Raw genomic sequence first — 27784 nt, 5'->3', positions numbered from 1 at the left:
AACCCAAACTGCACCATAGGCCACAAACAAACAGGCCGTGGGCCGCATGCGACCCACGGGCCACATGTTGCGTAGCCCTGATCTAGTTAGTTAGCCAATGAAATACTGGAATCTGCCTTTAAAGATTTCTGCACACAGTAGGTATGGTACATGCTATATGACAACTTATTAGGTCCTTTAGCTTGGACAATTTTTTGTCATTCCTCACAATCATAATGCTCACAGGCTTTAATAGGCAGCTGGAAAATGTCCATCACAGCAGGGGTTGCTAAGTGACAGCTACAGTGTGTGCAACAAATAGTTCCTACCCAGACTTATGGAAAGAAGTTCTCAGACTGTGCAAATGTAGGTCTGTTGGAATGAATAGGCAGAGTCCCTACATGCAACACTGCTATTGTGTTCCCATTGAAACTCTTCAAATAGGGCAAGATGGAAAAAAAGAAGGATTTAATAAGAAGCCCAGCAAAGTTCCCCAAGAATAAATGCTGTGTAACTAAATGTTCAGTTCCGAGGAGTTTCAAAGGGAACTGAATTTGGCTATATTTCAGATTAAATAGAGCAAGAGCAGCCTCCCTTTCAGATAGAAATCCTTGTGTTCATTTTAATGAATTTGAAGCAACGATGTTGCTGCTATTTGAAACAAATACTGTGTGAAATGTATGGATAAATACTTCATACTTCTAAAACAAAACAACTTCTGCTGAAACAGAGTCTATGCATTTTCTTTTATGTGAACAGAGATTCAGACCTAAATATGTTTAAATGCTTCTTTCTACAGACCACCAGCACCAATATGTCCCTCTTCCCAGGACTAACCCAACCTGGCCCTAATTAGGAATGTTCAGTACACCAGAAGACATCTCAATCAATCAAGGTACATATGCAATTGCGTTCAATTGCTAATACTTTTAACCTATTTAAGAACTTTATTTTCAAATTCCCTTTTTGTTTCTTAACAAAAAACTAATTACATCCTGGTCTTTACTCTGGGAATGTGCTACGTTGGGGACGGGGGTTAAGAAGGAGAGGGTCAAAGCAATCACCTAGAACAATCTGGTTGACTGCTCTTACAATCTTACAGCATCAAGTCAATAAATAGGCAACTGATTCAGTCACAGTCTGCTTCACTATCCATGAGTTTGGGTCCCAGGTTATCATTGTTCACCTATAAATGTTTTCAGTTTAAATTAATATTTCTGTACTATTAGGATTGTCAGATGGTTGAAACAAAAATACTGAACGCCTCCCTCTCCCCCCCCAAAAAACGGGAAAAAATTCTGTTGAAGGGGGGGGAAAAAGCAGGGGGGAGACCAACGTTGTTGAGGGGAAAAAAAGGACTCCAAGGACTTATTAAGCCAAAAAAAAAAATTTTTTTTTTTGAAAAAAAACCCAGCATTAAAACAGCATGTCCCCTTTAAGTGCAGGGATAGGAACAGGGGAGTGGTTGAGCACTAAGACTCAGGGGAAGCATTGCTTCCAGTAGGTTTTTTGGCCAGCAGCCATTTTGTGCCAGCAGCCTTGCGGAAGCAGGTAAGCATGGGGGCTGGTGTCGTTGGGGGCCGGGGAGGTCGGGTGCTGAGTGTTTGTAGGGTTGCCAGGTGCCTGGCATTTTCGCTTCCTGGCCAGGGAAAAATTCAGAAAATACCGGACATTTCAGGTGTCCAGTATTCTCTGAATTTTTTTACCGGACAGGAGCAGAAAATACTGGATTGTCCGGGTAAATACCGGACACCTGGCAACCCTATGTACTATTATATTTTTGAAGGTGAGATTTTTCAACACCCGAAAGGCAAGCAATTTGCAGCTATTTATAGCACAGGAACTGAAACTTGACCCCCTGGATGATCAGGCTAAAGGTTACATGAGAGCTGGGGCTCCCTGTAATCTCACAAAATATTTTTGTGGGATGTTAGGCTTCCACCTGAACAAGTCTCACAAAGTCAGTTGGTCTTGTTCAGATGAGGCTAAAATTGCACAAGGCCCCTGTCTGCAACCAAATTACCTCTGTCCTGAAATTCAGAATGTTAGATCCAAGCACTTTCAGTTTTGTCCCATCTCTATTTAATGTATGAATGTAACATTAGCTTTTCGAGGCTTTTCTGTTTTGATTTTGTATTTAATTTCTTTTGTAAAAGAAGGGAAAACATCTCAATAATTAGATATGATCAGAGTTCTACACTTCTCTTACATCTAGATATGTTTATCAGTTCTAGCTTGCCAATCCACTATGCTCTAACAATGCATACGTAACAAAACATGTAGATGGTATCATGGGCTTTCAGTGGCACAACCCCAATGCAAAAGGAGTAATATAATGCACCTTAGCCCTGATTAGGAAGCCCTTAGTGAACATAAAACTCTCTCTCATTGTGTTGAATGCAAAGTTTGCTTGAGTAAGGACTTCTGAATCAGTAATGTTTTCTATGATGCAGCTATTTCTAGATATTGTCTCTGCTATTACTAAGGATGTTGAGTATTGAGTAATTGACTAATCGAATAGTCAATGCATTTTGCCCTCTGAAAGTAGGGCAGTGGTGTGGCTTTTTGAGTGGACTAAAGGATACAGCTATTCACCTGGGGAGCACAGGGTTGGGGGCTTAAGTCCTGCCCACTCTGAGAGTGGCTGGACAGATAACACAGGCTGCCCCAGGGGTGGAGCTGGCTCGTGTATTAGAAAGGCAGGATAAGGGACCCTCTGAAGATATGGTAGTAAGGTGGGTTCTGAAGCAGCTTAAGGGATAGGGCACTTACCTGGGGAGTACGTGGTGGTGGCTTCTAGTCTTGCCCACCCCAAGAGTGGATGGACAACCAGCACAGGCTGTCCCAGGGATGGCTCCAGCTCCCTCATTAAGAAAGCAGGATAAGGGACTCTCTGAAGGTAAGGGAGGTGCAGTGGCCTATAGGAAAGAGCACTGACCTGGGGATGGTAGAATGGTGGACTCTAGTGTTGCTTTTCCTCCCATCCTGGGTGTGACCAGATGGCCAACACAGGTAAAGAGACCCTCTGAAGGGAGGTGGTATGGGTTTTGGAGTGGACTAGGGGATATGGCATTCACCTGGGGGGGTGCAGTGTTGGGGGCTTGAATCCCACCCAACCTGGGAGTGGGCAGGACAGGCCACCCAGGGATGGAGCTGGCTCCCATATTAGCAGAGCACGATAAAGGACCTGCTGAATGTAAGGGAGTAGGGTGGGTTTCAGAGTGTACTAGGGGATAGGGTGGTGGGCCCAAGACCTGTCCCCTGTAGGCACCTCCAATCCTGTCCACACCCACCCTGGTAGCTACCAGGAAGCCAACACAGGATAACACACAGACCCCACAGCCTCCACTGGCCACGGTTCTCTATTATTGATCAATGGGAGCTGCAGGAGTGGTGTCCACTGGCAAGGACAGCACATGGAGACCCCCTGCTCTGACTTTTTCAGGCTTTCTCAGGGGCTGCAGGGACATGCCAGCCACCTCCAGGAGCACAATTCCCACAGGGACAATTACTCCACATAGGACAAGTTAGGCATTTTAGAACTACAACTCAAAGAATTACATTTAAGCATCAGAGGGAAATGAAAGTTATGAAATGAACAGACAAGTAAAAAATGAAAACTAACCCACTTTGCAAGCAGTAAAAGTAGTAACAATCCCCTATGTATGTGTTGGGTTGGCAGATGAGAGGGAAGGACAGTGTATGCTTGTGAGACACACACATAATGGCTGCATCTAGATTGGCAAGTTTTTCCGCAAAAGCAATTGCTTTTGCCGTAAAACTTGCCAGCTGTCTACACTGGCCTTTTGAGTTTCTGCAAGAGCACTGACACTCTAATGTAAGATTGTCAGTGTTCTTGCGGAAATGCTATGCTGCTCCCGTTCGGGCAAAAGTCCTCTTGCGCAAATGCTTTTGCGCAAGAGGGCCAGTGTAGACAACGCGGTATTGTTTTGCTCAAAAAAGCCCCGATGGTGAAAATGGCGATTGGGGCTTTCTTGCACAAAAGCGCATCTAGATTGGCACGGACGCTTTTCTGCAAAAAGTGCTTTTGCGGAAAAGCGTCCGTGCCAATCTAGATGCTCTTTTCCGCAAATGCTTTTAATGGAAAAACTTTTCCGTTAAAAGCATTTGCGGAAAATCTTGCCAGTCTAGACGTAGCCGTACTGTGTGAGAGTGACAGAGATTTGCATTGCCACACTCCCTCCATCCTCTTCTCTCTGTGTGGACATAGGGCACAGGAGTGGGGGGGAGGGGCACCCTGACATCAGAGACCCCCTCTTTTCCCTCCCATACCCTGCACAGCAAGCAAGAGGTTCCCAAAGGGCAGCTCCAAGGCAGAGGGCAGGAGCAGCATAACAGGAAGTGGAGGTTTCCCAGCCAGACCAGTCAGGATCACCTACAGAGGCTCCAAGATCTACTGGTAGATCCCAATCTACTGGTTGGTGACCACTGCTCTACTGATAGGGGCAGCAAGGACGGAGGGAGTGACTTATGGGATAGTGTGACAGGGTCAGGCCAGGGAGCTGCTGCAGAGAGGAGAAAAGGTGGTAAAACCCCCTGTGAGTAAAAGCAGAGAACTGCAGCCCAATTAGATGCAGCTGGCTCAGGCAGATAGGGGCCAGCTGACTCCTCTGCTGGCTGACTGAGGGCATTTGAAAGCCTCAGCAGGCGGAGGCTGGAGTGTGAGAGGATACAAGGAAGGTGGTGGAGCAGCGACAGAGAGGAAGAAATTGGAGAGAAGGTGGTGGAGCAGCGACAGAGAGGAAGAAATTGGAGAGAAGGTGGTGGAGCAGCGACAGAGAGGAAGAAATTGGAGAGAACAATCTGGATCAGTACTAGGTAAGGGCAGCTAGGGAGGGAGCCTGAGGGTGTGTGGCCAGCTCCCTACCATTGAAACCCATTACAAAACCCCAACCCTTGGGACTAGGAGGAAGAGGCCTACCCAGTGGTGGCTTGGGGAAGAGGGGCCCTTGCCACACTAGTTAACTAGTCCTTCACATCTCTAGCTAGTATAGTTGGAACTTTTCCATCTGTGGATCGGGAACATGATGGCACGGTGCTCCCAGATGCAGGTTAAGGTTCGCTGTCTATTAAGAGGCCAGGTTCCTTCTGTGAAAAGCCAGCTATTTTCTATCTACATTTAGATGTCCTCCCCATCTTTGTACATCTAAAAACGGGGGCGTGTCTTGTGCTGTGATCGTATTAGAGGTGTCACAACAAAGCTGGTGGAAAATTTTCCAGCTGAATGGTTTTCTCTCAGAAAATGCCTATTCCTTGAAAGCAGATTGTTTTGTAAAAATGTATCTAAATGTCACTGTGGGGATGAGGGGCTGAGGCACTCCTGTGCATAAAAGAGACAGCTCCCCCCACCACTTGTATGGAGACACATAAAACCATGCAGGACAGAGACCAGCAGGTGAAAGGGATTGGCCTCGCCTGGAGCCTCCAACCCTCTGTCAAGCACCCTTGTGGAAGGGCAGGGGTGGGGTCTGAAGCTTCCTCCCCTATTTGTTCAAGAACACTGTTGGCTGTCTCCCAGGGGAAAGTGCACAGTTTGCTGCAATCCTCACTCTGGCTGAGGACGGTAGGAGGCAGAAGAACCCCTTCCCTGGCTGTGCCTGCTGCAGCAGAATGCAAAATGCAGCACTGAAGGAAGCAATTCACAGTGGGGATTATACACTAGCTAACTTGAATTAGGGAAAAATTGATAGGCTTTTCTTAAAATACCAGAAGGACTAGGAGGAAACAAATTATTTTTTCATCCCATTTGGAACAAAAACAAAGGCCTAATTGATCTTTGTGAAACAGAGTTAGTGGAGATGCTGGAAGAGTGTTTACTGTAGCAGTGCTAGCTAGCACAACGCCAGTTATGTAGGTCAATGCAAGGGAGGTGACAATGCCAATTATGCTCCCAGTATGCATGGCCTGGTTCACAATTATTTAATTATCCACCAGTACATGGATTAAATTATTTTTTTCTGGATGGCACAATGGTCTGTTTTATCCCTTCATATACCCATATACATATGACACGTGGATGCCTACAAGGCTACGTCTAGACTGCAAAATTATAAGCCACTAAACACTTATAATGGAAAGCGTTGGGAGGTCTTAAAAATAACCCATACTACCAGCTCATCATAATTTCATCAGGGTGAAATCTAACAGAACAATCTGTTTGACCAGCTGTTACTTTCAGAATTAAAGGTCAGTGAATCTGTTGGGTTAATATAACTTATCAACTATATCCAAAATGTAATAGTATGAGTGGCACATTCTATTTAATACAAGGCCACAAGACACACAAATCCTACTGAGATAAATATACACTCGTATCCTTAAAGTGAACTTGAGTCATGCTTTTCAGTAAGGGTGCGTCTAGACTGGCAAGATTTTGCGCAAAAACTTGCCATCTGTCTACACTGGCCACTTGAATTTGCGCAAGAGCACTGACTTTGTAATGTACAAAATCAGTGCTTCTTCCGCAAATACTTTCATGCTCCTGATCCGGAAAAAGCCCTCTTGCGCAAGAAGGCCAGTGTAGATAGAGAAGAACTGTTTTGCACAAAAAAGCCCCAATGGCTAAAATGGTGATCGGGGCTTTCTTGCGCAAAAGCATCCTTGCCAATCTAGACGCGCTTTTGCGGAAATACTTTTAATGGAAAATCTTTTCCATTAAAAGTATTTCTGCAAAATCATGCCAGTCTAGACGCAGCCTAAGAGTTTTCTACAAATGTGCCATTATAATGATAAATTTAACTTATAACTATTTTTTTAAAATCTCATAGTATATTAATTTAGCCATACTGCATTTCTTATACTAGAAAGTAATAAATCCCAAAGAAAGGAGAGTATTGAACAAACCCATCCATTATAGAAAGAGTAAAGATCTCAGACAAGAAACAACATTATTCAAAATATATCAATACAGTAACTGTAAGAGTGTTTTGTAGCAGGAAGGCTTGGGGGCATAGTAATGGATTATGGAGCTTTCACACTCTCATTCAGGAAATCATCCCTATTTGCACAAGCACTCAAGTGCTGCTGAAATCGATTAAAATCTTCATCTTGATGGTGCAAAGATTTAGCAGGTACACGGGTAACAATATTTTGCATGACAGTTTTCAGGAAGATAGATTGGTGGGTACCAGAGGCAATTGCTCTTAGGCACCAAATAATGAGAACATCCTTATTTAGGAAAGTATTTAAGAGCAAATACTTTCCTGACTAGAAGTGGCTGTAAGTAGTTGCTTGCATTCTTTCCTGAACCAGGGTTCCTAACTTTGGGTCACTGGTTTGAATCCAGACCTGGGTGACAGTGAACAAAATCAACTGCAATCTGATGACTGAGAGACCAAATTCTCCCCTTTAAAATCATGACAGGGTGAGCATGGGAATTGTGTGTGACTTGCATCAGTGCAGGTCTCTGTACCATCCCCTCTGAAAGGGGTGGCCCTTTCACCACAATGGATCTGAAAGGGGAAATGACCAGTCAAACCTAGAGAGGTTGGGATCCTCAGGAGGCAAAATTACAGATCATCAGACTTCTCTGTCACAATGGATCCTTCCTCTGTGTGTCTCTCTGCCCCTGCCCTGCAGCATTCACTCACAGGGGGTGTCTAGACTACAGAGTTTTGTCGACAAAAGTCCACTTTTGTTGACAAAACTATACCTGCGTCTACACTACCGCTGAGTTCTGTCGACATAACGTCAACAGAACTCAGCAGTTTTGTCAACGCTGGTAAACCTCATTTTACGAGGCATAACGCCTTCTGTCGACAGAGTTCTGTCGACAGAAGGTGTTATTGCCTGTAGGGTTGTGTCTAGACTACAGGGTTTTGTTGACAAAGCGGCTTGCTTTGTCGACAGAACTGGATGTAGTCTAGACGCTCTTTGTCGACAGAAGCTTTGTCGACAGTATCTGTCGACAAAGCTTCTGTCGACAAAACCCTGTAGTCTAGACGTACCCACACTCTCCCTGCATCCCTCTAATATGCTCACAGCCCCACCATGGTACAGGAAATGAACAGAGATGGAATCAGTTCATAGCAGCTGTAACCTATTACAATATTATAGCTTCCATCTGTCTTCCAGAGAAGCATACAATAGCTGTTCCCCAACTAGGGATGTAAGCGACTAGTCGACTATCTGATAAGTCGACTAGTCCCTCAACTAGTTGCTTTGTCTCTCCCCCCCCCCCCCGCTGCGCACCAGCCTTTTAAATGTAAAATACATTAAATGTATTAAGAGCTGATACGCTCTTAATACATTTAAAAGGCAGAGCTTCCGGGCTGGAAGCTAACCCTGCTGTGGCTCCCCTCTTATCGACTAGTCGATGGAAAATCCATTGACTAGTCGATTCTTTGGTTAAATTTAACATCCTTATCCCTGACTCCACACTTTGGCCAGTCTCCCTGCAGGTCTCATCGTTTGACTACAGAGGGGAGATAGGTACCTGTATGGAGGGACCACACTTCACAACTGTCTTTCCTTTCCATGTGGACTCTCTGCACCCCATCTGACCTTCTTTTAAGGGACTTGGGCTTCTGTGAAGGCAGCGTGAAGCATATAGCTCTTAGCAGAATCTGGCCCCTGTTCATTATGGCTACATCTAGACTGGCATGATTTTCTGCAAATGCTTTTAACAGAAAAGTTTTTCCGTTAAAAGCATTTGCAGAAAAGAGCGTCTAGATTGGCACGGACGCTTTTGCGCAAAAGTACTTTTTGTGGAAAAGTGTCTGTGCCAATCTAGACGCGGTTTTGCACAAGAAAGCCCTGATCACCATTTTCGCCATTGGGGCTTTTTTGCGCAAAACAGTTTTTAGCTGTCTACACTGTCCCTCTTGCGCAAATACATTTGCGTAAGAGGACTTTTTCCCGAACGGGAGCAGCATAGTATTTGCGGAAGAACACTGACAATCTTATATTAGATTGTCAGTGTTCTTGCGCAAATTCAAGCAGCCAGTGTAGACAGCTGGCGGAAAAACTTGCCAGTCTAGACGCAGCCTTATCAGTTACACAGGTATAGCCCAATGAAATCAGTGGGATGCTGAAAGGGGCGCTTATCCCCACAGGTCTGTATCACTATTTACATTTACACTGTTGGCAATTTCAGCTGAGGACAGAGAGAAAGAATTACTCTTCAGGGTGGTGTCACTCATGTAGGGCTGAGGTATGTTGATAGATCAGTAGGGGAAGGCCGCATTTGTCCCATGCGCAATGTGTTTTGTGGCTGACACTGCAATTCCCAGTCAGGTCAGGCACCATTCCTGAGCATTATACTCACTTCAAACTATTATATCTGAGGATTGTGTATCAGTCACCTGCAACGTGCATTTATAAACCCTACATCTGTACGGTGCGATGGCCTGCAAGAGTACTCGCTGAGCAAGTCTAGACTGATGTAACTTATTTATCCTTAACTAGCTTATTACCCTCTTCTCAAAAATGTGCTTTCACACTCCACCAAACTTTGGAACTGAGCCCACACTATGTTGTCCAGTGGAGACTTGCTGTTCTAGGCAGGTGGAGTATAAAATCTCAGGCAGTAGAGAGAAGGCTGCCTGGCTCATACAGGACTAGAGCTGGGTAAGTAACAGATTTTTTCAGTTTGCTGGAAATTCCAAAAAATGCAAAAAAAAAAAAAATGTTTTGGGGTTTTACTTAAATCAACGTTTTTTTTCAATTTTTGCAACTTGAAAAATATTCAGTTAAACCTTTTATTTTTATTTCAACCATTTGTTTAACTTTATAAACATGTTAAAAATAAAATTAAAGAAACATTCAAAAGTCATGTTTTGAATGAAATTTGTTGTAAAAAATATAAAAAATGATTTTTTTTTTAATTTTTTTTAACCAAAAACATTCAGCAAAACTGACATGAATTCTTGAAATGTTTGGGCACCACCAAATCTGTGGTTTTCACCAAAAAAAGTTTTGGTCATAAAATTTCTTTGAGCTCTGTTCTGGACCCATTGCCAGCAAATCCCTCTGAGTAGTTGTCTTAAAAGTTACATGACTTTGATGGTAATTTAAAATGGCACCGCTATTTAATGAAATGCATTTATTTTCTGCAGACCCAAAGATATCAACATACACAATGTTTATAGAAAGACACCGGATAGATTGATTATTTTTAGAGACTTCCTCCACCCTGTAAACAGAGTACAATAGCTGTAATACCAGAAATAGCTCCATATGAATTCTTACAATAAGGAAACAGGAAGTTTAAGATTAAAAAAGGAAAAGCTGTTCTGAATTATCAGAATATTAAAATACCATTTTAAAGTAAAGAATCAGGGGGAAATGGAAGGAAAGACCCCAAGCCACTTCCCCAAGGCTGCAGAAATGCATATGCCAGCAGCCAGGGTAAGCGAGTGGCAGTCAGCCACTTTAATTCCCCTGCCCTGCCGATGGGGACTCCGGGGCATTTTAAATCACCCGGGTGGTATGGAGACTGGTGGGCTCTGGGCGTAGGGGAAGCAGGCAAGAAGTTTTGATGGAGTCTAACCTCAGGACAGGAATATTCCTGGTGCCAGGGTTCCATGGGCTCATATAACTCACTGCCTATGGGCATGAAAAAATTCCAACTATACATATACAATCAGTTTACATACACCATCTGTTTTGTTTTGAATTAGCTTTCTTTCTAATTAAGCAAAATACCTTCTATCAATGAAAAATGATAGATGCAAATTATGCCACAGTTTAACATTGATTGTAGGCAAGAATCCAGCCTTATATGTGGGACTTCTGAGCTGTTTGCCCAGTGTAGGTTTAGAATGAGTGATAGACCATCATCTGCCCAGTTACTTAAATTGGATACACATAAAAATAGTAACAGGAACTAACCCAATTCAATTAATTAAAATAAAAACCTTAAAGGTGGAAAATGTAATATATAAAGAATTGAGGAAACAATGGCCTTTTATGTTTATCTTGAGGTGTTACCTAAGGACGTTAAGGACTAGTCAACTAGTCAATTCCCGCCCCTTGATGCCTCTATTAGATACAGGCATCAAAAGGGGGGAGGGCACAGAGGGTACGTCAAAGCGACAGCGCCACACAACTGTCCCCGGGCTCCTTGCGGCACTGCCCCTTTGAAACACTGCCGCAGCATTTCAAAGGGGCAGCGCTGCACAAAGCGCAGGACCAGTTGTGCGATGCTGCCCCTTTGAAACGCCGGCACGGCATTTCAAAGCAGCAGCACCACGTGGAGCCCGGGGTCAACTGGGGACTCCCTAGCTAACCCTGGTTTCCCTGTGGCATTTCCGTGAAACCCGGGCTCCGTGCGGTGCTGCCGCTTTGAAATGCCGAGCAGAGCCCAGGATCAGCTGGGGAGTCCCCTGCTGACCCCGGGTTCTGTGGAAATGCTGTGCTGGAGCCCGATATCAGCTGTGGAGTCCCCAGCTGATCCCAGGTTCCGCAGAATGCTGACCCCAGGCTCCAGGAGGGCGCCTCTGCTTTGAAATGCACACGAGCCCCTGTTGAGGACTCCTGTACATTTCAAAGCTGGCACACCATGTGCAGCCCGGGGCCACTGGGAAGTTCCGCTGACTCCAGGCTCCACATGGGTGCTTCCACTTTGAAATGTACGGGAGCCCCGGGAGCTCTTGTGCATTTCAAAGGATAAGTGCCCTTGTGGAGCCTGGAGTCAGCAGGTCTTCCTGCTGGCCAGCTGCACGCTGAGTTCTGCATTACTCCTTGCTATGTGCATAGTGTTGCTGGAAACAACATACTTGAGTTGGCACTGAGTGTCCACTGCAGCAGACCTACTAAATTGACTCCCGAGGGTTCAGTTGCCTCAGCACCGATCTCCAATTTAGTGTAGTTCTTCTATAAGAAAATGAATAGGTAGCTCCTAATTCATCTCCAACCACACTTAAGAAAACATCTGAGCAAAGTAAATAAATATAACTATTTATTTTACAGTCCAGTTATGCTTCAATATGATTTGATACATTTATTTTGAATAGTATCAGACTTACCTATAGTATTGTAGTTCTGATTCTAGCTGCTGAATGTATATCTGCAAATGTGGCACTTTATTGGCTTTTGCTTCTAACTCCTTCACTTTGCCAAGACTGTTAAGGACTGCATGTCTAGCTTCTTCCACCTTCTTCCTCATTTCTGCCTGTTCCCTCTTCAGATTATGGTTGCAGTCTTCCAGGGTCACTATAGCTTCTTGAGAACTCCTCAGTTCTTTTTGCAATTCTTGATTGAACCTAATTGCTTCTTCAATTTGTCCATCCCTAGAATTCCGGATTAGTTCCACCTCCTTTAGGACACTTTGAAGGCACTTGGTGGGCTCGGAGTGTTTTGGCTTTAACAGTCTCTTACCTATAAAACAGGTCCCGTCTTTCTTATGATTAGCATGGCTTTTCCACAGTCCTACCTACAATTAACAGGGACATAAAGAGGAACGCAGATTAATATATTTGAAAATAACATTTTAATCAAAGATGAAAATGGGCAATTTTTTGACATTTTTTCTTGTGTGGTAAACCTACCCTTCAATAGGAATCTATCGTTGGCCTATACACACTTTTGGGCACAATCCTTGGTAAACCTACCCTTCAATAGGAATCTATCTTTGGCCTATGCACACTTTTGGGCACAATCCTCGGGCAATACAAATATTTTCAAAGGCTTTACATGTTCACAGACCAGGAGGACGGGGAGCAAAGCAGAGCAAAGCCGCGGAGCACGCAGGAAGCTGACAGCCCAGACGCGTCTGGGCTGTCCGCTGCCCGCGTGTTCCGCCGCTTTGCTCCCCGTCCCCCTGGTCTGCAGACCAGGGGGACGGGGAGCAAAGCAGAGCAAAGCCGCGGAGCCTGGGGTTCTTAAGTTGAATCTGTATGTAAGTCGGAACGGACGTCCAGATTCAGCCGCTGTTGAAACTGATCAGTTTCAGCAGCGGCTGAATCTGGACGTCCGTTCCGACTTACATACAGATTCAACTTAGGGACTGTAGGTTTGTTCTTATCTTGTACGTAACGCGGGGACTGCCTGTAATGACAAATATGTAAGTTACCATCTGTTTAGAAACAGAACTATTTATATTCAATAATCTGGAACTAGATAGAGCATTACCCTCTGAATCATTCCAATAGTCAGCATTAGTACTTTGGGTGTTCATTTTTAAAAAATCAGAGCATCTTCATCTTCAAATTATGTCTATCATTAACACGGGAAAAGTATGGAAGCCTTGATTGCCCATGAAATAAACTAATTCAAAGGTCAAAAATCTCCCCCCCACAAACAAGTAGCCAGCCAGCCCTGCAAGGGGTTAGTCTCCCACCCTCCTTTGTACTTTCACCCACATCTGGTTCAGTGGGTTTTAATGGTTAGCTTTTAAAAATCCTGCTTGTTCAACGGTGTAACCATGGAGAGTTTGAATGAATAAAGCAAGGTCCTGGCTATGGCTTTTGGTTACAAGCCCTGGAGCAGTCAGCCCCGCTCTTTACCAAATACTGAGGTGAATGCAGATAGGTCACAATGCAGAGCGTTTCCTCTGAACGCAAGATGTAACGAGCCCCTGTATAACCACACTAGCTGCCGCCAACTCTACTTGCAGTCAGCAAGGTGATCGTGTGCTTTCGGATGCACTGAACACAGTGACATCAGACGGGAGCCGACATCCCTTGCCAGTCATAGAATCATAGGACTGGAAGGGACCTCGAGAGGTCATCGAGTCCAGCCCCCCGCCCTCAAGGCAGGACCAAGCTCCGTCTACACCATCCCTGACAGATGTCTATCTAACCTGTTCTTAAATATCTCCAGAGAGGGAGATTCCACCACCTCCCTTGGCAATTTATTCCAATATTTGACCACCCTGACAGTTAGGGATTTTTTCCTAATGTCCAATCTAAACCTCCCCTGCTGCACTTGAAGCCCATTACTCCTTGTCAGAGCTGACAGGGCTGCGCGCCTTTAATCGGGGATTTAAATAGCCCGGCGGCTCTGTGCTGACACCCGAGCAGGGCGCGATGCCCGCGGGGCAGGGCGGAGTTGTGGGGGCCAGGCTGCGCATGGCCGGTAAGGGGCTGGGAGCTGCTGTCCCGCGGACACTGGCTCAGCCCCGGCCAGAGCCCCCCCTCACCTGCAGCGCCAGGCACCTGGCGTCGCTGCTCTGCAGCGCGGCCCGCATGTCCTCCACCAGCTCCCGCAGGCTGCTGCTCTCCTCCTCCAGCTTCGCGATCCGGTCCTCGGCCTGCTCCAAAGCCACGACCTCCTCGTAGCACTCCCGGGAGCAGGAGCCCGGCCGCCGCGGGGCCAGCCCGGGGGCCGGGGACGCTGCGCTGCGGGGCTCCCGGCGCCGGCGCAGCGGGCTGCGGAGCCGGATCTGGGTCTCGATGTGCTCGCTCTCCGTGCCCAGCGGCAGCCTGGCCAGGGCCGGGCGCTGCGCCGCGCTGCCGGCCTTGGTGCTGAAGTAGCCGCAGAGCCTGGCGTGGAACTGCCGGAAGGTCAGCTCCGGGGCCAGGTCCTCCCAGAGGCCGGCGCACTCCTCCGGGTCGGCCGCCTCCTGCGGCCCCGCCAGCCCCAGCACCCGGCAGAGCGTGCGGAAGTCCTCGCGGGGCACCCTGCCGGCCCCCTGGCAGTCCAGGTGGTGGAAGATCTCCTGCAAGTACTGGTCCAGGCCCGTGGCCAGCACGACGATCTCGTTCTCCACGCCCCGGTCCAGCCCGTAGTGATAGGCCAGGGCGCTGACCAGCCACTGGGTCCGGCGGGCGGGCCGGCGGTAGGGGTCCCAGGCGTCCGGGGGCTCCATGGCTCACCCCGCCATGCCGCCCCCGCGCACCGGCTCGGCTCCTGCAGCCCGGGACGCACGTGCGCGGAGCGGGGCACCCGGGGCCAGCTGCTCCCCTCTGCTCTCAGGCGCTGCAGGAAAGGGACGGGCAGGGGTGGGGGAGGTGGAGGCACAGAGCTGCGGTGGGGGCGGAGCAGCGTGCGGGGTGCCTGGGGGGATCGGGAGGGTGTATGGGGAGATGAAGCAGAGGGGGAGTGGCTGGGTAAACTGGACTGGCAGGAAAAAATCGGAATTAGACTGAACTCCTTCCTGCTCCTCCAGCCCTTTCCCCCTGCCTGGGCTGTCCGGTTTTGTGTGCGTGGCTGGCTTGTGTACGCCCCTCGAAGAGTGATGGGGTTTGTTCTAAGGACTTTACAGTCTGTCGCCTGGGAGTGATGGATCCTGTTGTGATTTGACTTCATTGCTCTCCATAGTTTTACAGGCGGCTTCTTGTTTGGTTCTTTTCGCTGTAGCAAGTGCAGTTTTGCTAATGTCAAAAAAATGCGCGGCACTTCCCTGGTTATAAATTGTTCTGTCAAACAGGGAAGAGCTCCCAAGAGAGTGGTGTTGTGGTTAACAGAATGAATCAGATAAAAGCTCAACTTCAAATACATGTAATTCTGAGCAAAAAATAAAATATATGCAACTTGGATTTATGCTACAGGGAACCCTAGAACTCCTTTCTGCAAACCTCATTCATGTAAAGCTCCTGTGGGATCGGTAAGGATTGCAGGACTAGCACCCTCGTTTATAAAACGATCCATTGTTTGGAGACTCTGGCAACTAGATTTAAAAAATCCCCAAAATGAAATAACCTGCAAATCCCCAACAGGATTAACTACCACTGAAACAAACTACAGAATTGTAAAGGGTCTGATTAAAAAAAATGTAGCTAAGAAGAGAGTACACACCAAGTTGTTGGAGGGTTTTTTCATTGATTGTACTCTAGAGCAGTGTTTTTCAACCTTTTTTTTTTTTTTTTTTTTTTTACAAAGCACTCCTTTTTTGAAACAAAAAATTACAAGTACCCTCAGTACCTACAGTTTTCAGACACACAGAATTTTTTCTACCATTGCAACACATTAGTTTATACAACTTAATCAGAACTGGGTGGGCGATTAAATTTTTGGGTGTAAAAAGTACAAAAATAATAAAACACTATAAAAACTTAAAACAAAAATTCAGTTTTCTCCAAAAGTCACTTGTGTTGATGTACCTCCCCGCCCAGACTTCTCTCTAGTATCCCTAACGGTACTCATACCACTGATGGAGAAACACTGCTGTAGTGGAAATTACTGAGCACTTTAGTCTTGATTTAGATGTTGCCAAGCCTTAAATTCTCAAGTCAAAAGCTTTCTTCAAGTAAAAGTTCTCAGAACTGACACTGTAAAGTAGGGATGTTAACAAGTAGTCAACTATGTGATTAACTGATAAGCCAAGGCTTATCTTATTGACTATTCACATTTCCTTTTCCTCTTGCTGCCTCTGTAGGTGGCAAGGGAGGAAGCAGGAGACAGTGCTGGGGGGAGCCGGCTTAAAAGCTAGCTGCCCTCAGCACCGGCTCCGTGGTGCCGCCTGTCCCCCTTCTACTCTGCTGCCTGTATCAGAGGCAGCAATGGGGTGGGGTGAAGGTGGGGAGGCTACCACGAAGCAACCTCTGTCCATGGCCTGGGCCCACCACAGGTAGAGGCTGCGTCGAGGCATCCTCCCCACCTCACCTCTGATAGGGGCTGCTGCCATCCTTCTCTGTATCAGAGGCAACAGCGCGGGGCAGCAGGCAGCCAGTCTGAGCAGGGGGCTGGTTTTTAAACTCTCTCCTCCCGCGGACAGGCTTGCACCAGTTGCTGATATAGAGGCAGCAGCATGAGGTAGCAAGGGGATCCCCAGGAGTTGGGCGGAGCGCACTGGCTGCCGCCCCCGCCCTCAAGGACTATCAAATAGTTGTGTTTACATGACTACTCAGTTACCCAATATCTAACATCCCTAGACAGGAGAACCTCTGAGTTATAGACATCTTAAAGCTACGTCTACACTGGCATGATCTTGCACAAGAACTCTTTTGCGGAAGAGTTCTTGTGCAAAAACTCTTTCAGAAGAGAGTGTCTACACTGGCATGTGCTTTTGCGCAAGAGCATCCATGCCAGTGTAGACACTCTCTTGCACAAGAAAGCTCCGATGGCCATTTTAACCATAAGACTTTCTTGCACAAGAAATTCATGTTGCCTGTCTACACTGGCCTCTTGGGCAAGTACAGTTGTGCATGAGGGCTTATTTCTGAGTGGGAGCATCAGAGTTCTTGCGCAAGAAGCACTGATTTCATACAGTGTAGACAGGCAGCAAGTTTTTGCGCAAAAGCATTTGCTTTTGCGCAAGATCGCACCAATGTAGACACAGCTATGAAGAATGGAAGTTGTAACACTGAACAAAACTTTATGGTTGTTCCTTCAAAATTTTACAGCTGAACATTCAGTTAAAACAGTGTTGAAACTTTACTGTGCAAAAGGTAAGTGCTGGTTTAACCATCTTAGTTTAAATTAAACAAGCACAGAAATACTTTCCTTACCTTGTCAATCTTTTTTAAAATTTTCCCTTTTTCACAGTTTATGTTTAACACAGTACAATATTTGCCCACCCCTCTTTTCTTTGCTGGCCTGTTTGAATATTTACATTTCCACATGAGGTGTGTGATTGTCTGATCAGTACATAACTCTGGCATTCATAACTGTGAAGTACTACAATATTTTCAAAAACTGAAATTTCCAGAAGAGGTATGTTCACCTTAAAAATTAAATGTTTGCTCAAACATGAAATTGTCAACACTTATTTCTTGTTATTCAAATGGCAAATAACTGTTTATTGTAGTTCCTACATATTAGTACCCATTGACTTCATTGGTATTCCTCACATGAGTAAGCGAGAATATTTACTGAATACAGATATTGTCCTTAGTTTATGCTGAATGGGAATGATGACTTAATTCCATGGGCTGTGAATCTTCAAGAGAAAGTGTCTTCCTGAAACAAAGGGGCCTATTGTCCTGTCCTCTTTAATATAAATCAGATGATTATTCATGCAATAACAATCTGTACATTGACAACATACAATACTGTATTGCTTTGGCCTTGATGCTTTAAGGAAGTCATTTTCAGCCTCTTTTCATTTGCAGACTCCCTACAAAATTTCAAATGGAGATGCAGACTTGTTTGGAACTCTTAGACATAGTCTGCAGACCCTCAGGGGTACACGGATTGCTGGTTGGAAACTACTGCTTTAAGGTTTGGAGTTTCCCAGGGCACTCAGGGTATGTCTACACTACAGGATAAGGTTGAATTAACACACACAACTTCAGCTACGTTAATTACGTAGCTGAAGTTGAAGTACCTTAATTCAACTTTTGGCACTGTCCACGAATTAGCGTATCCTCACTAGACCCGCTAAGTCAAGTCCTAGAAGATCAATAGTGGCAGCTTCAATCTTCATTGTAGTGTAGACATACACTCAGTGTCCCACATGATCAGGTCCTATTTTCCAAGGGACTGAGCTATACCCACTAATGTTCTCTTCTTGTGTGTTTATTATAATTTGTTTTGTAATAATGCAACCGTTGGGGACTGTAAAACCCTCTTCCCAGTTTTCATCAATTCATTTCTGGTTTGTTAAGACTCAGTATATTCTCTCTTACGGTTCCCCCCCCCATGCTTATAAAACTTGACATGATACATTTTTAGCTCACATAACTTGTTTCCTATCATGTTCTTCATGGGCAAGAGAAATGACTAGATGATTTAATAATTTTTTTCTTTCCTTAATGACTATGCTTCCTTTGTGTTGGCCTGGCTTGACAAAAGCAATTGGACATGGTTGAGGCTTCATTTCTTGGGAGACAGAAGTAGGGAGGTAAATGGATCATCAGTGTGGAAACAGAATCTTTGTGCTAGCTAAGATAAGAGACAACAATCCGGGAACCATTTACAATGGACAAGATAAATTGGGATCCTAAAGATAAGGTAAAAATTAGGTAGTACGTCGATAGCGTGGACAGAGCATGCTGTACAGGGAGTGGTTCCTATAATCAAGGCAGCTTCCAAATGTGTAATACAATGTATAGTAAGTGCAATATTAATGTGTTTAAAGGAAGAAACATGCAGTATAATACTGGATGTTTTATATGTTCTATGTCCACCCATCATGCATTTGTTGTATGCCAAATAAAGGAACTTGGTGATGAGACTGCAGCCAAACTCAGTTTGTGGGGAATCAGTGAAAGAGGTCTTTGGGGAAACTTTAATTAATGGCATAATACAGGTTGAACCTATCTAGTCTGGCACTCTCTGGTCCAGCAGCAGGCATGATCCAGCATAATTTTAATTAGCTGGATATCTACTTATCATGGATGTGGCCAAGTTTCCCACAGTCCCATAAAGTTAACAGCCACCAGGCCTGGCTCTCAGTGTTCTGTGCTGTTATTTAGCTCTAAATTATCCCTAAATGTCTTCTAAGAGCCCAGTAAGCAGTGGAAGTGTTGGTAATGCTGTTAAGCATATGCATGTTTTTTATGCTTTATCTACTTATTTCCTTGTGCCAGTACAGTAAAATTGTGTAACAACACTAACACTTTGTTGTGAAGAAAGCTGATGAGCTTTGGCTAGATGTAGGCTTATATACGGTGTATCTGTACAGTCAGAAAGCAGCATTACAATCATTGCTCCATTTATTCATTTATTTCATTTATTGTGAAATAAAAATAAAAACAGACCCACTCTCTACAATAATGACTTCCCGTAGTTCAAATACCCTGGTTTGGCACCCATCAGGTCCTGAGGATGCCAGACTAGAGAGGTTCAATCTATATGTAAACATGAAACTCTGTCTAAACCTACCCTTTTTAATCCTATTATATTCATTAGGTTCAATAAAATATTCCGTGCCTTACAGTATTAGGGGATAAAATACAAATACAATGCTTTTGAGATTTTGGCAGGTATTATATAGTTCCACATCTATTTAGATACATCAATTAAACTGAAGCATAAATGTCTTGGAATAGATGTTGAAAATATTATGCTTGGTTTGGTCTAGCTAGTTTATTTTGTAAAAAATTCCAAAGTGGAGATAATTGATTTAAAGACTGACAAAATCTTTGCCAGATTATAAACATGTCAGCATACATTTTACTGCAACACCTGGAGTGCATCTAGACTGGCAAGATTTTACGCAAAAACTTGCCAGCTGTCTACACTGGCCGCTTGAATTTGTAATGTACGAAATCAGTGCTTCTTGCGCAAATACTTTCCTGCTCCTGCTCGGGAAAAAGCCCTCTTGCACAAGAATACTTACTCAAGAGGGCCAGTGTAGACAGGGAAGAATTGTTTTGCGCAAAAAAAGCCCCAATGGCTAAAATGGCGAGCGGCGCTTTCTTGCCCAAAATCGCATCTAGACTGGCCATGGATGCTTTGCGCAAAAGCACTTTTTGCGCAAAAGCATCCTTGCCAATCTAGATGCGCTTTTGTGGAAGCTTTGCTCCCGGTGCCTCTGGTCTGCTGGGGACCATCTCCAGCAGACCAGGAACACCGGGAGCAAAGGAGGCGGAGGGGCGCTGGGGTATAAGACGAAACCCTATCTTTTAACTAAAAAATTAGGGGGTCGTCTTATACGCCCAGTCGCCTTATACGCCGGAAAATATGGTACATGCATGCCCATTTAAAAATAATTAGCCTACAAAATACTAGACCTGAAGAGGAGCTCAGAAGAGAGCAAGTTTCATCTGCCTTGCCTCTCTACAGATTAATAACTAGACATGTCTGCTTTGCATGAACCAGCATCTCGTTCCCTGGTCTGAGCAGTGACTTACTTAAGCAGTGGTAGTCGTTCTTTCAGGCACAGCTAACCACTGCTGAAGTGAGTCTATTTCTCACCAGCTACCTCCCAATCACTCCAATCTAGAGCCCTACTCCCAGCATCTGTAATTTTTTGTTATGCCTCAGAATCTAAGACGGGTGCTAATTCTATACAGGGCAGGAGACTCTCAGGCAGGCCGATAGGGCTGTAGGCTTTGGGTGTTGATGGGCTGATTGGGCCTAAGGAGTTGGCTGTCAGGCCGATAGGGCCGTAGGCGTTGGGTGTCGATGGGCCAATAGGGCCGTGGATGATGGGTGTCGATGGGCCAATAGGGCCGTGGACGATGGGTGTCGATGGGCCAATAGGGCCGTGGACGATGGGTGTCGATGGGCCAATAGGGCCGTAGGCATTGGGTGTCGATGGGCCAATAGGGCCGTAGGCGTTGGGTGTCGATGGGCCAATAGGGCCGTAGGCGTTGGGTGTTGATGGGCCAATAGGGCCGTGGACGATGGGTGTCGATGGGCCAATAGGGCCGTAGGCGTTGGGTGTCAACGGGCCAATAGGGCCATGGGTGATGGGTATCGATGGGCCGATAGGGCTGTGGGTGTCGATGGGCCGATAGGGCCGTGGGCGATGGGTGTCGACGGGCCAATAGGGCTGTGGGCGATGGGTGTCGACGGGCCAATAGCGCCGTGGGTGATGGACGTTGATGGGGCAATGGGTGTCAATGGGCGTCGATGGGGCGTTGGGTGTCGATGGGGCGTTGGGCCGATAGGGCCCTGGGCGATGGGTGTCAATGGGCGATGGGTGTCGATGGGGCGTTGGGCGTCGATGGGCCAATAGGGCCGTGGGCGTTGGGTGTGGTTGGGGCGTTGGGTGTCGATGGGGCGACAGGGCCGTGGGCGATGGGTGTCGATGGGGCGACGGGGCCCTGGGCGATGGGTGTCGATGGGGCGACGGGGCCCTGGGCGATGGGTGTCGATGGGGCGACGGGGCCCTGGGCGATGGGTGTCGATGGGTGTCGATGGGGCGACGGGGCCCTGGGCGATGGGTGTCGATGGGGCGACGGGGCCCTGGGCGATGGGTGTCGATGGGGCGACGGGGCCCTGGGCGATGGGTGTCGATGGGCGTCGATGGGGCGACGGGGCCCTGGGCGATGGGTGTCGATGGGGCGACTGGGCCCTGGGCGATGGGTGTCGATGGGGCGACGGGGCCCTGGGCGATGGGTGTCGATGGGGCGACGGGGCCCTGGGCGATGGGTGTCGATGGGGCGACGGGGCCCTGGGCGATGGGTGTCGATGGGGCGACGGGGCCCTGGGCGATGGGTGTCGATGGGCGTCGATGGGGCGACGGGGCCCTGGGCGATGGGCGTCGATGGGGCGACGGGGCCCTGGGCGATGGGTGTCGATGGGGCCCTGGGCGATGGGTGTCGATGGGGCCCTGGGCGATGGGTGTCGATGGGTGTCGATGGGGCCCTGGGCGATGGGCGTCGTTGGGTGTCGATGGGGCGACGGGGCCCTGGGCGATGGGTGTCGATGGGCGTCGATGGGGCGACGGGGCCCTGGGCGATGGGCGTCGATGGGGCGACGGGGCCCTGGGCGATGGGTGTCGATGGGGCCCTGGGCGATGGGTGTCGATGGGTGTCGATGGGGCGACGGGGCCCTGGGCGATGGGTGTCGATGGGTGTCGATGGGGCCCTGGGCGATGGGCGTCGTTGGGTGTCGATGGGGCGACGGGGCCCTGGGCGATGGGTGTCGATGGGGCCCTGGGCGATGGGTGTCGATGGGGCCCTGGGCGATGGGTGTCGATGGGTGTCGATGGGGCGACGGGGCCCTGGGCGATGGGTGTCGATGGGGCGACGGGGCCCTGGGCGATGGGTGTCGATGGGCGTCGATGGGGCGACGGGGCCCTGGGCGATGGGTGTCGATGGGGCGACGGGGCCCTGGGCGATGGGTGTCGATGGGGCGACGGGGCCCTGGGCGATGGGTGTCGATGGGTGTCGATGGGGCGACGGGGCCCTGGGCGATGGGTGTCGATGGGGCGACAGGGCCCTGGGCGATGGGTGTCGATGGGGCGACAGGGCCCTGGGCGATGGGTGTCGATGGGGCGACGGGGCCCTGGGCGATGGGTGTCGATGGGCGATGGGCGTCGATGGGGCGACGGGGCCCTGGGCGATGGGTGTCGATGGGGCCCTGGGCGATGGGTGTCGATGGGTGTCGATGGGGCGACGGGGCCCTGGGCGATGGGTGTCGATGGGTGTCGATGGGGCCCTGGGCGATGGGCGTCGTTGGGTGTCGATGGGGCGACGGGGCCCTGGGCGATGGGTGTCGATGGGCGTCGATGGGGCGACGGGGCCCTGGGCGATGGGCGTCGATGGGGCGACGGGGCCCTGGGCGATGGGTGTCGATGGGGCCCTGGGCGATGGGTGTCGATGGGTGTCGATGGGGCGACGGGGCCCTGGGCGATGGGTGTCGATGGGGCCCTGGGCGATGGGCGTCGTTGGGTGTCGATGGGGCGACGGGGCCCTGGGCGATGGGTGTCGATGGGGCCCTGGGCGATGGGTGTCGATGGGTGTCGATGGGGCGACGGGGCCCTGGGCGATGGGTGTCGATGGGTGTCGATGGGGCCCTGGGCGATGGGCGTCGTTGGGTGTCGATGGGGCGACGGGGCCCTGGGCGATGGGTGTCGATGGGCGTCGATGGGGCGACGGGGCCCTGGGCGATGGGTGTCGATGGGGCCCTGGGCGATGGGTGTCGATGGGGCGACGGGGCCCTGGGCGATGGGTGTCGATGGGGCGACGGGGCCCTGGGCGATGGGTGTCGATGGGTGTCGATGGGGCCCTGGGCGATGGGTGTCGATGGGGCGACGGGGCCCTGGGCGATGGGCGTCGATGGGCGTCGATGGGGCGACGGGGCCCTGGGCGATGGGCGTCGTTGGGTGTCGATGGGGCGACGGGGCCCTGGGCGATGGGCGTCGTTGGGTGTCGATGGGGCGACGGGGCCCTGGGCGATGGGCGTCGATGGGGCGACGGGGCCCTGGGCGATGGGTGTCGATGGGTGTCGTTGGGGCCCTGGGCGATGGGCGTCGATGGGGCGACGGGGCCCTGGGCGATGGGCGTCGTTGGGTGTCGATGGGGCGACGGGGCCCTGGGCGATGGGCGTCGATGGGGCGACGGGGCCCTGGGCGATGGGCGTCGTTGGGTGTCGATGGGGCGACGGGGCCCTGGGCGATGGGTGTCGATGGGGCGACGGGGCCCTGGGCGATGGGTGTCGATGGGGCGACGGGGCCCTGGGCGATGGGTGTCGATGGGGCGACGGGGCCCTGGGCGATGGGCGTCGTTGGGTGTCGATGGGGCGACGGGGCCCTGGGCGATGGGCGTCGATGGGGCGACGGGGCCCTGGGCGATGGGCGTCGTTGGGTGTCGATGGGGCGACGGGGCCCTGGGCGATGGGTGTCGATGGGGCGACGGGGCCCTGGGCGATGGGTGTCGATGGGGCGACGGGGCCCTGGGCGATGGGTGTCGATGGGGCGACGGGGCCCTGGGCGATGGGTGTCCATTGAACATCAATCCAGGCCTGGCTGTTGGGAAGCGGAACCCGCGTCCCCGGGGCTTCCCCTGGGTTCCCGCCTCGCAGCTCAGGCGCGTCTCTGCCCCGCGCGCCCCCCCAGCCTGGCGCCTCGCGCTCCCCTAGCAACCCCAGCGGTAGCCTCACCCCGCCGCCGATCCCTGCGCCAAGCCGCGCCGCTCGGCCGTGCGCAACGGGGACTGCTTGGCTTGGCGGAGGAAGACGCGGCACGCGGCGCGCGTTCCAGAGCTCTGCAGAGGCTGCGGGGGGGCGGGGCAGGCAAAGGTGCGTCCCGCCGCGGGGCTCTGGGGAGGGAGCCCGGGCAGATGCGGCGGGGCAGGACTCGCGCCTTTAGCAGGTCGCTGCGGCTGGGCCGCGGGAGGTGGCGGCGCTGCCCCGCTCGCGCGAGGAGTGTCTGGGCCGGGCTCCCAGCGCTGCGCCCGGGACCTTGGGGGGTGATTTAACCTCTCCCCTGCTCCCCCTCCCCCGCTAACAATCCTCCATTCCCTTTAAACATTCAGGAGCTTCGTGGCCCCGGGCAGAACAGGTTTAGCATTTCTATTTGTCTGCACTTTGCATTATTATTTGCCAGATATGTATTGACTTGCTCTTTGCCTTGGTCTGCTGCTTAGGGACCTTTGTGTGGCTTCTCCCGGCCCCCATGAATTCACCCCTGCACATTATATGCGTGGGATTAAAAGCATTCCGGGGAGAGAAGTCAAAGGGTTTCTGCCTCCCCTAGTTTCCTGTTTCCGACATCTACATTTGCACTGGCAGAGGCGACTGCACACTCCACATATATAAGGACAGCTGAATAAGGATTTGCCCCTTTCTTTGCAGCGAGAGAACCCAGGCGCTGGTGACTGCACCTACAGACAGTATTGCAAAAGTAAAAGGAGCACAGCTCTGAAGAGCTGAGAGCATCTCTTGCCTGGGATTCAAAGACAAAGATGGTGGTGGAAGGGGAGTTGGAGGCCAGTGGCTCAGACAGCAGCTTTGAAACTGAAACACCAAATGGACTTGGGGATGGTGGCCATCCCACCCCGGAAGATGAAGGTAGCAGGTCCTTGTCCTTTGAGAAGAGACTGCAGCATCTTGACTCCTCACACACAGTGACCTGTACATTCTCAATTTCACTAGCTGTGCCAATGGGTGCAGGTAGGTACTAGACTTGACCTCTCTCTTTAACCCCTGCGGCTCATCCTAAGATCCAGATATCTAAAGGGCTTGGGAAGCAAACTGCAGAAAGGATGTTGGCTCATTTTTATCCCTTTAGCTGTAGATGGGTCTCCCTGCCCTTGTGATACTACTGTGCGTCCTGTTGACACTGCTAATTGTATAGGACTAGAAGACTTACCCGGCATTGTCCAGGCCTGGCCCAGGGAGGGGGTGGGTCTGTACATCTTGGCTGCTGGCTTCTCCCAGGGTCAACCCAAGAGTGTGTGTGTGTGTGCGTGCGCGCACACGCATGTGCACCCTGGCTACTGGCTTCATCCCGGGGACGGCCCAGGTGTGGGACCATACAGGCCTACCGCTGGCATTCCCCAGGCCCAGGGGTGGGGGAGGAGGGCCTATGCAGGCTGAGCACCAGTGCTCTTGGAGAAGGAGGGGACCATGCAGGCCGAGTGCTGGTGGTCCCTGGATGTGGCGTGGGGATAAGTGTGTGGGGGAGGGGTATGCATCGAACCCAGTGGTGAGTGGGAGGAGACCATACAGTGACCAGCAGCTGCTCCCTGGAGCAGGCCAGGGTGAAGGGTGCTGTCAGCCAGCAGCTTCTTGCTGAGGCATTTGTACCCCCCCCCCCCATAGTCATTGTGGAGCATAACGGAATAGTGGGCACTGCTGGCGGGCAGTGCCCTGACAAGGTTTTTATGAGAAACAATCAAATTCCAGGCACATCCTATTGTCCTGGCACAACCAAACCCTGACCTTGCTTTGTTAGGATAAGAGGAAGCTACATACCAAATTTAGCTTTTATCAGTTAGGAGGAGTTCTTGAACAGACTCACAGACAGACCAACAGACACACATTTCTAAAATATATAGAATACATAGAAGATGCTCAAGGTAATGGGGATGGGGAGGGATCCTGCTTTTTACCATTAGATTCTGTTTCAACTTAGGTCACAGTGGCTGAAAACCTTTACCGCTTGATAATTCTTCAGGAGCTAGTGTCATTCAAGTTGATGGTGTTAGTCAGTCATGGCAAAACCAGTCATTGTAATTGATTGTCCATGTTTATAATATAACTAGCCAATAGCCCGTCATAGAACGAGATTTTTTGGGTCTCTCCTCCATGTCCGTCTCTCTCTCTCTCTCCTCCTCCTCCGGCGGCCTGGCTGAGCGGCGCAGAACTCAGCCGAGTGCCATGGCGGGAGGCAAAGGGGGGGCGGGACGGTGACTCGTAACACTACAGCGTTACAGAGTCACAGACATTGGACTACTATATATATGACTAGCATGGCCAAAAAGTGAGTGGGTATGAAGGTTAAATTTCTTCCCTTCTTTCCTTTAGTTCTAAATATGGTCTCCTTGGGGTTAAGGCTCATTTGATATAGTAACTTGGGCAGCTGCTGTGCTGTACCTCTTCTGTCTATACATTTATTTTCCTGTGATGCACTTTTTCAAGCATTCCCAGTGCTGCAAGAATTTATCCATGTGGTTTTCTTATGAACTGTGAGTTGTCCCATTGAACCTCATCGTAACTTAAGGGGAAAGGTGGGCGTGACAGGGTCTACTCACTGCCTTGGTGCCTCCTACTGTTTATTCTGGGAATTATCTCTGACCATTGAGTATGCCAATTTCTAGTCAGTGTCTCATCCTTTGTTGCTGTGCTCCACTGTCTCCAGTGCCTCTCTCTCTGCAGTCCAAGCAGCAACGCGGGTCTGCAACATCCTTGCCACTATTCCGTTCTTGCCCCCTTCCAGAATTATCAGCAGTCCTCGGTCTCTGCATTTGTCACCATGACCAACTGCAGCTCCAAAGTCTAGCCCCTTGCTCCAGGGACAAACTGCAGTCTGTATAGGCTATACTCCATTGTGGCCAGGATGGACCTAGGCCCACCCACTACTCTGGGTTGCAGCCCAGGGACCCTATGGCAGTAGCTATCTTCTTCATTCCTTCCCCCTGGATTGCCCCCTGTTCCCTGGGCCACTTTCCAGTGACTCTTCATTCTTCTTGGCCCTTGTATCAAGGACTACAGCCTGGCAGGTATCAGACTGGAGCTTCTCTCCAGCTTCTCTGAGCCTGCCCAGCACTGCTTCACCTAAGATGCTTCTTCCAGGGAACTAGTCCTTCCCATTCACTGGTTAGGAACCAATTGCCCATTGTTCTGCTGAGCAGCTCCATATAACAGAGCTACCCCAGCAAGCTGCCTTCTGATTGGCTCCCTATAAGTCTCCCTCTGATTGGAGAGAGTTTGCATAAGCTCCTTCTAGCCTGCTCTTAACCCCATCTTTGCCATAGTGCGGCAGCCACTCCACTGCAGTGGGGTATATACTGCCTCTATCTTAGATATAAATATTTAATGCACTTGCTATCATAGTATAAATGTACAGATGTCACGCTTACCCTTACGCCAGCAGCTCCTGGGGGGCAGAGGTCTCCATGTGCTT

General features: G+C 49.5%; 2 protein-coding genes across 10 annotated transcripts in view; one reads left to right on the top strand and one right to left on the bottom strand.

The window, feature by feature from the left end:
* EFCC1 (EF-hand and coiled-coil domain containing 1) overlaps positions 1-15059 on the bottom strand; it is an 83336-nt gene extending 68277 nt beyond the window's left edge. Inside the window, exons 1-2 of one of the 5 annotated variants that reach the window (XM_075939736.2) lie at positions 14081-15059; positions 11967-12373 (exon numbers count right to left, since the gene is read on the bottom strand). In XM_075939736.2, coding sequence (XP_075795851.2) covers positions 11967-12373; positions 14081-14749 — 1076 coding nt within the window. In that variant the 5' untranslated portion in view covers positions 14750-15059. The remainder of the gene's footprint in view (positions 1-11966; positions 12374-14080) is intronic. The other 4 variants (XM_075939737.2, XM_075939735.2, XM_075939732.2 and 1 more) reach the window with 4 other exon arrangements.
* Positions 776-27784, top strand: part of CFAP92 (cilia and flagella associated protein 92 (putative)) — a 101494-nt gene continuing 74485 nt past the window's right edge. For 3 of the 5 annotated variants that reach the window (XM_089781358.1, XM_089781359.1, XM_089781357.1), the window contains exon 1: positions 24095-25329. In XM_089781358.1, coding sequence (XP_089637484.1) covers positions 25122-25329 — 208 coding nt within the window. In that variant the 5' untranslated portion in view covers positions 24095-25121. Of the gene's footprint in view, positions 875-24094; positions 25330-27784 lie in introns of those variants that run through there. The other 2 variants (XM_075939716.2, XM_075939717.2) reach the window with 2 other exon arrangements.

This window comes from Pelodiscus sinensis, chromosome 11 (assembly GCF_052426305.1).
Source record: "Pelodiscus sinensis isolate ZL-2025 chromosome 11, ASM5242630v1, whole genome shotgun sequence".
NCBI classification, from domain to species: Eukaryota; Metazoa; Chordata; order Testudines; family Trionychidae; genus Pelodiscus; species Pelodiscus sinensis.
This window is presented reverse-complemented; position numbering and strand designations above follow the sequence as displayed.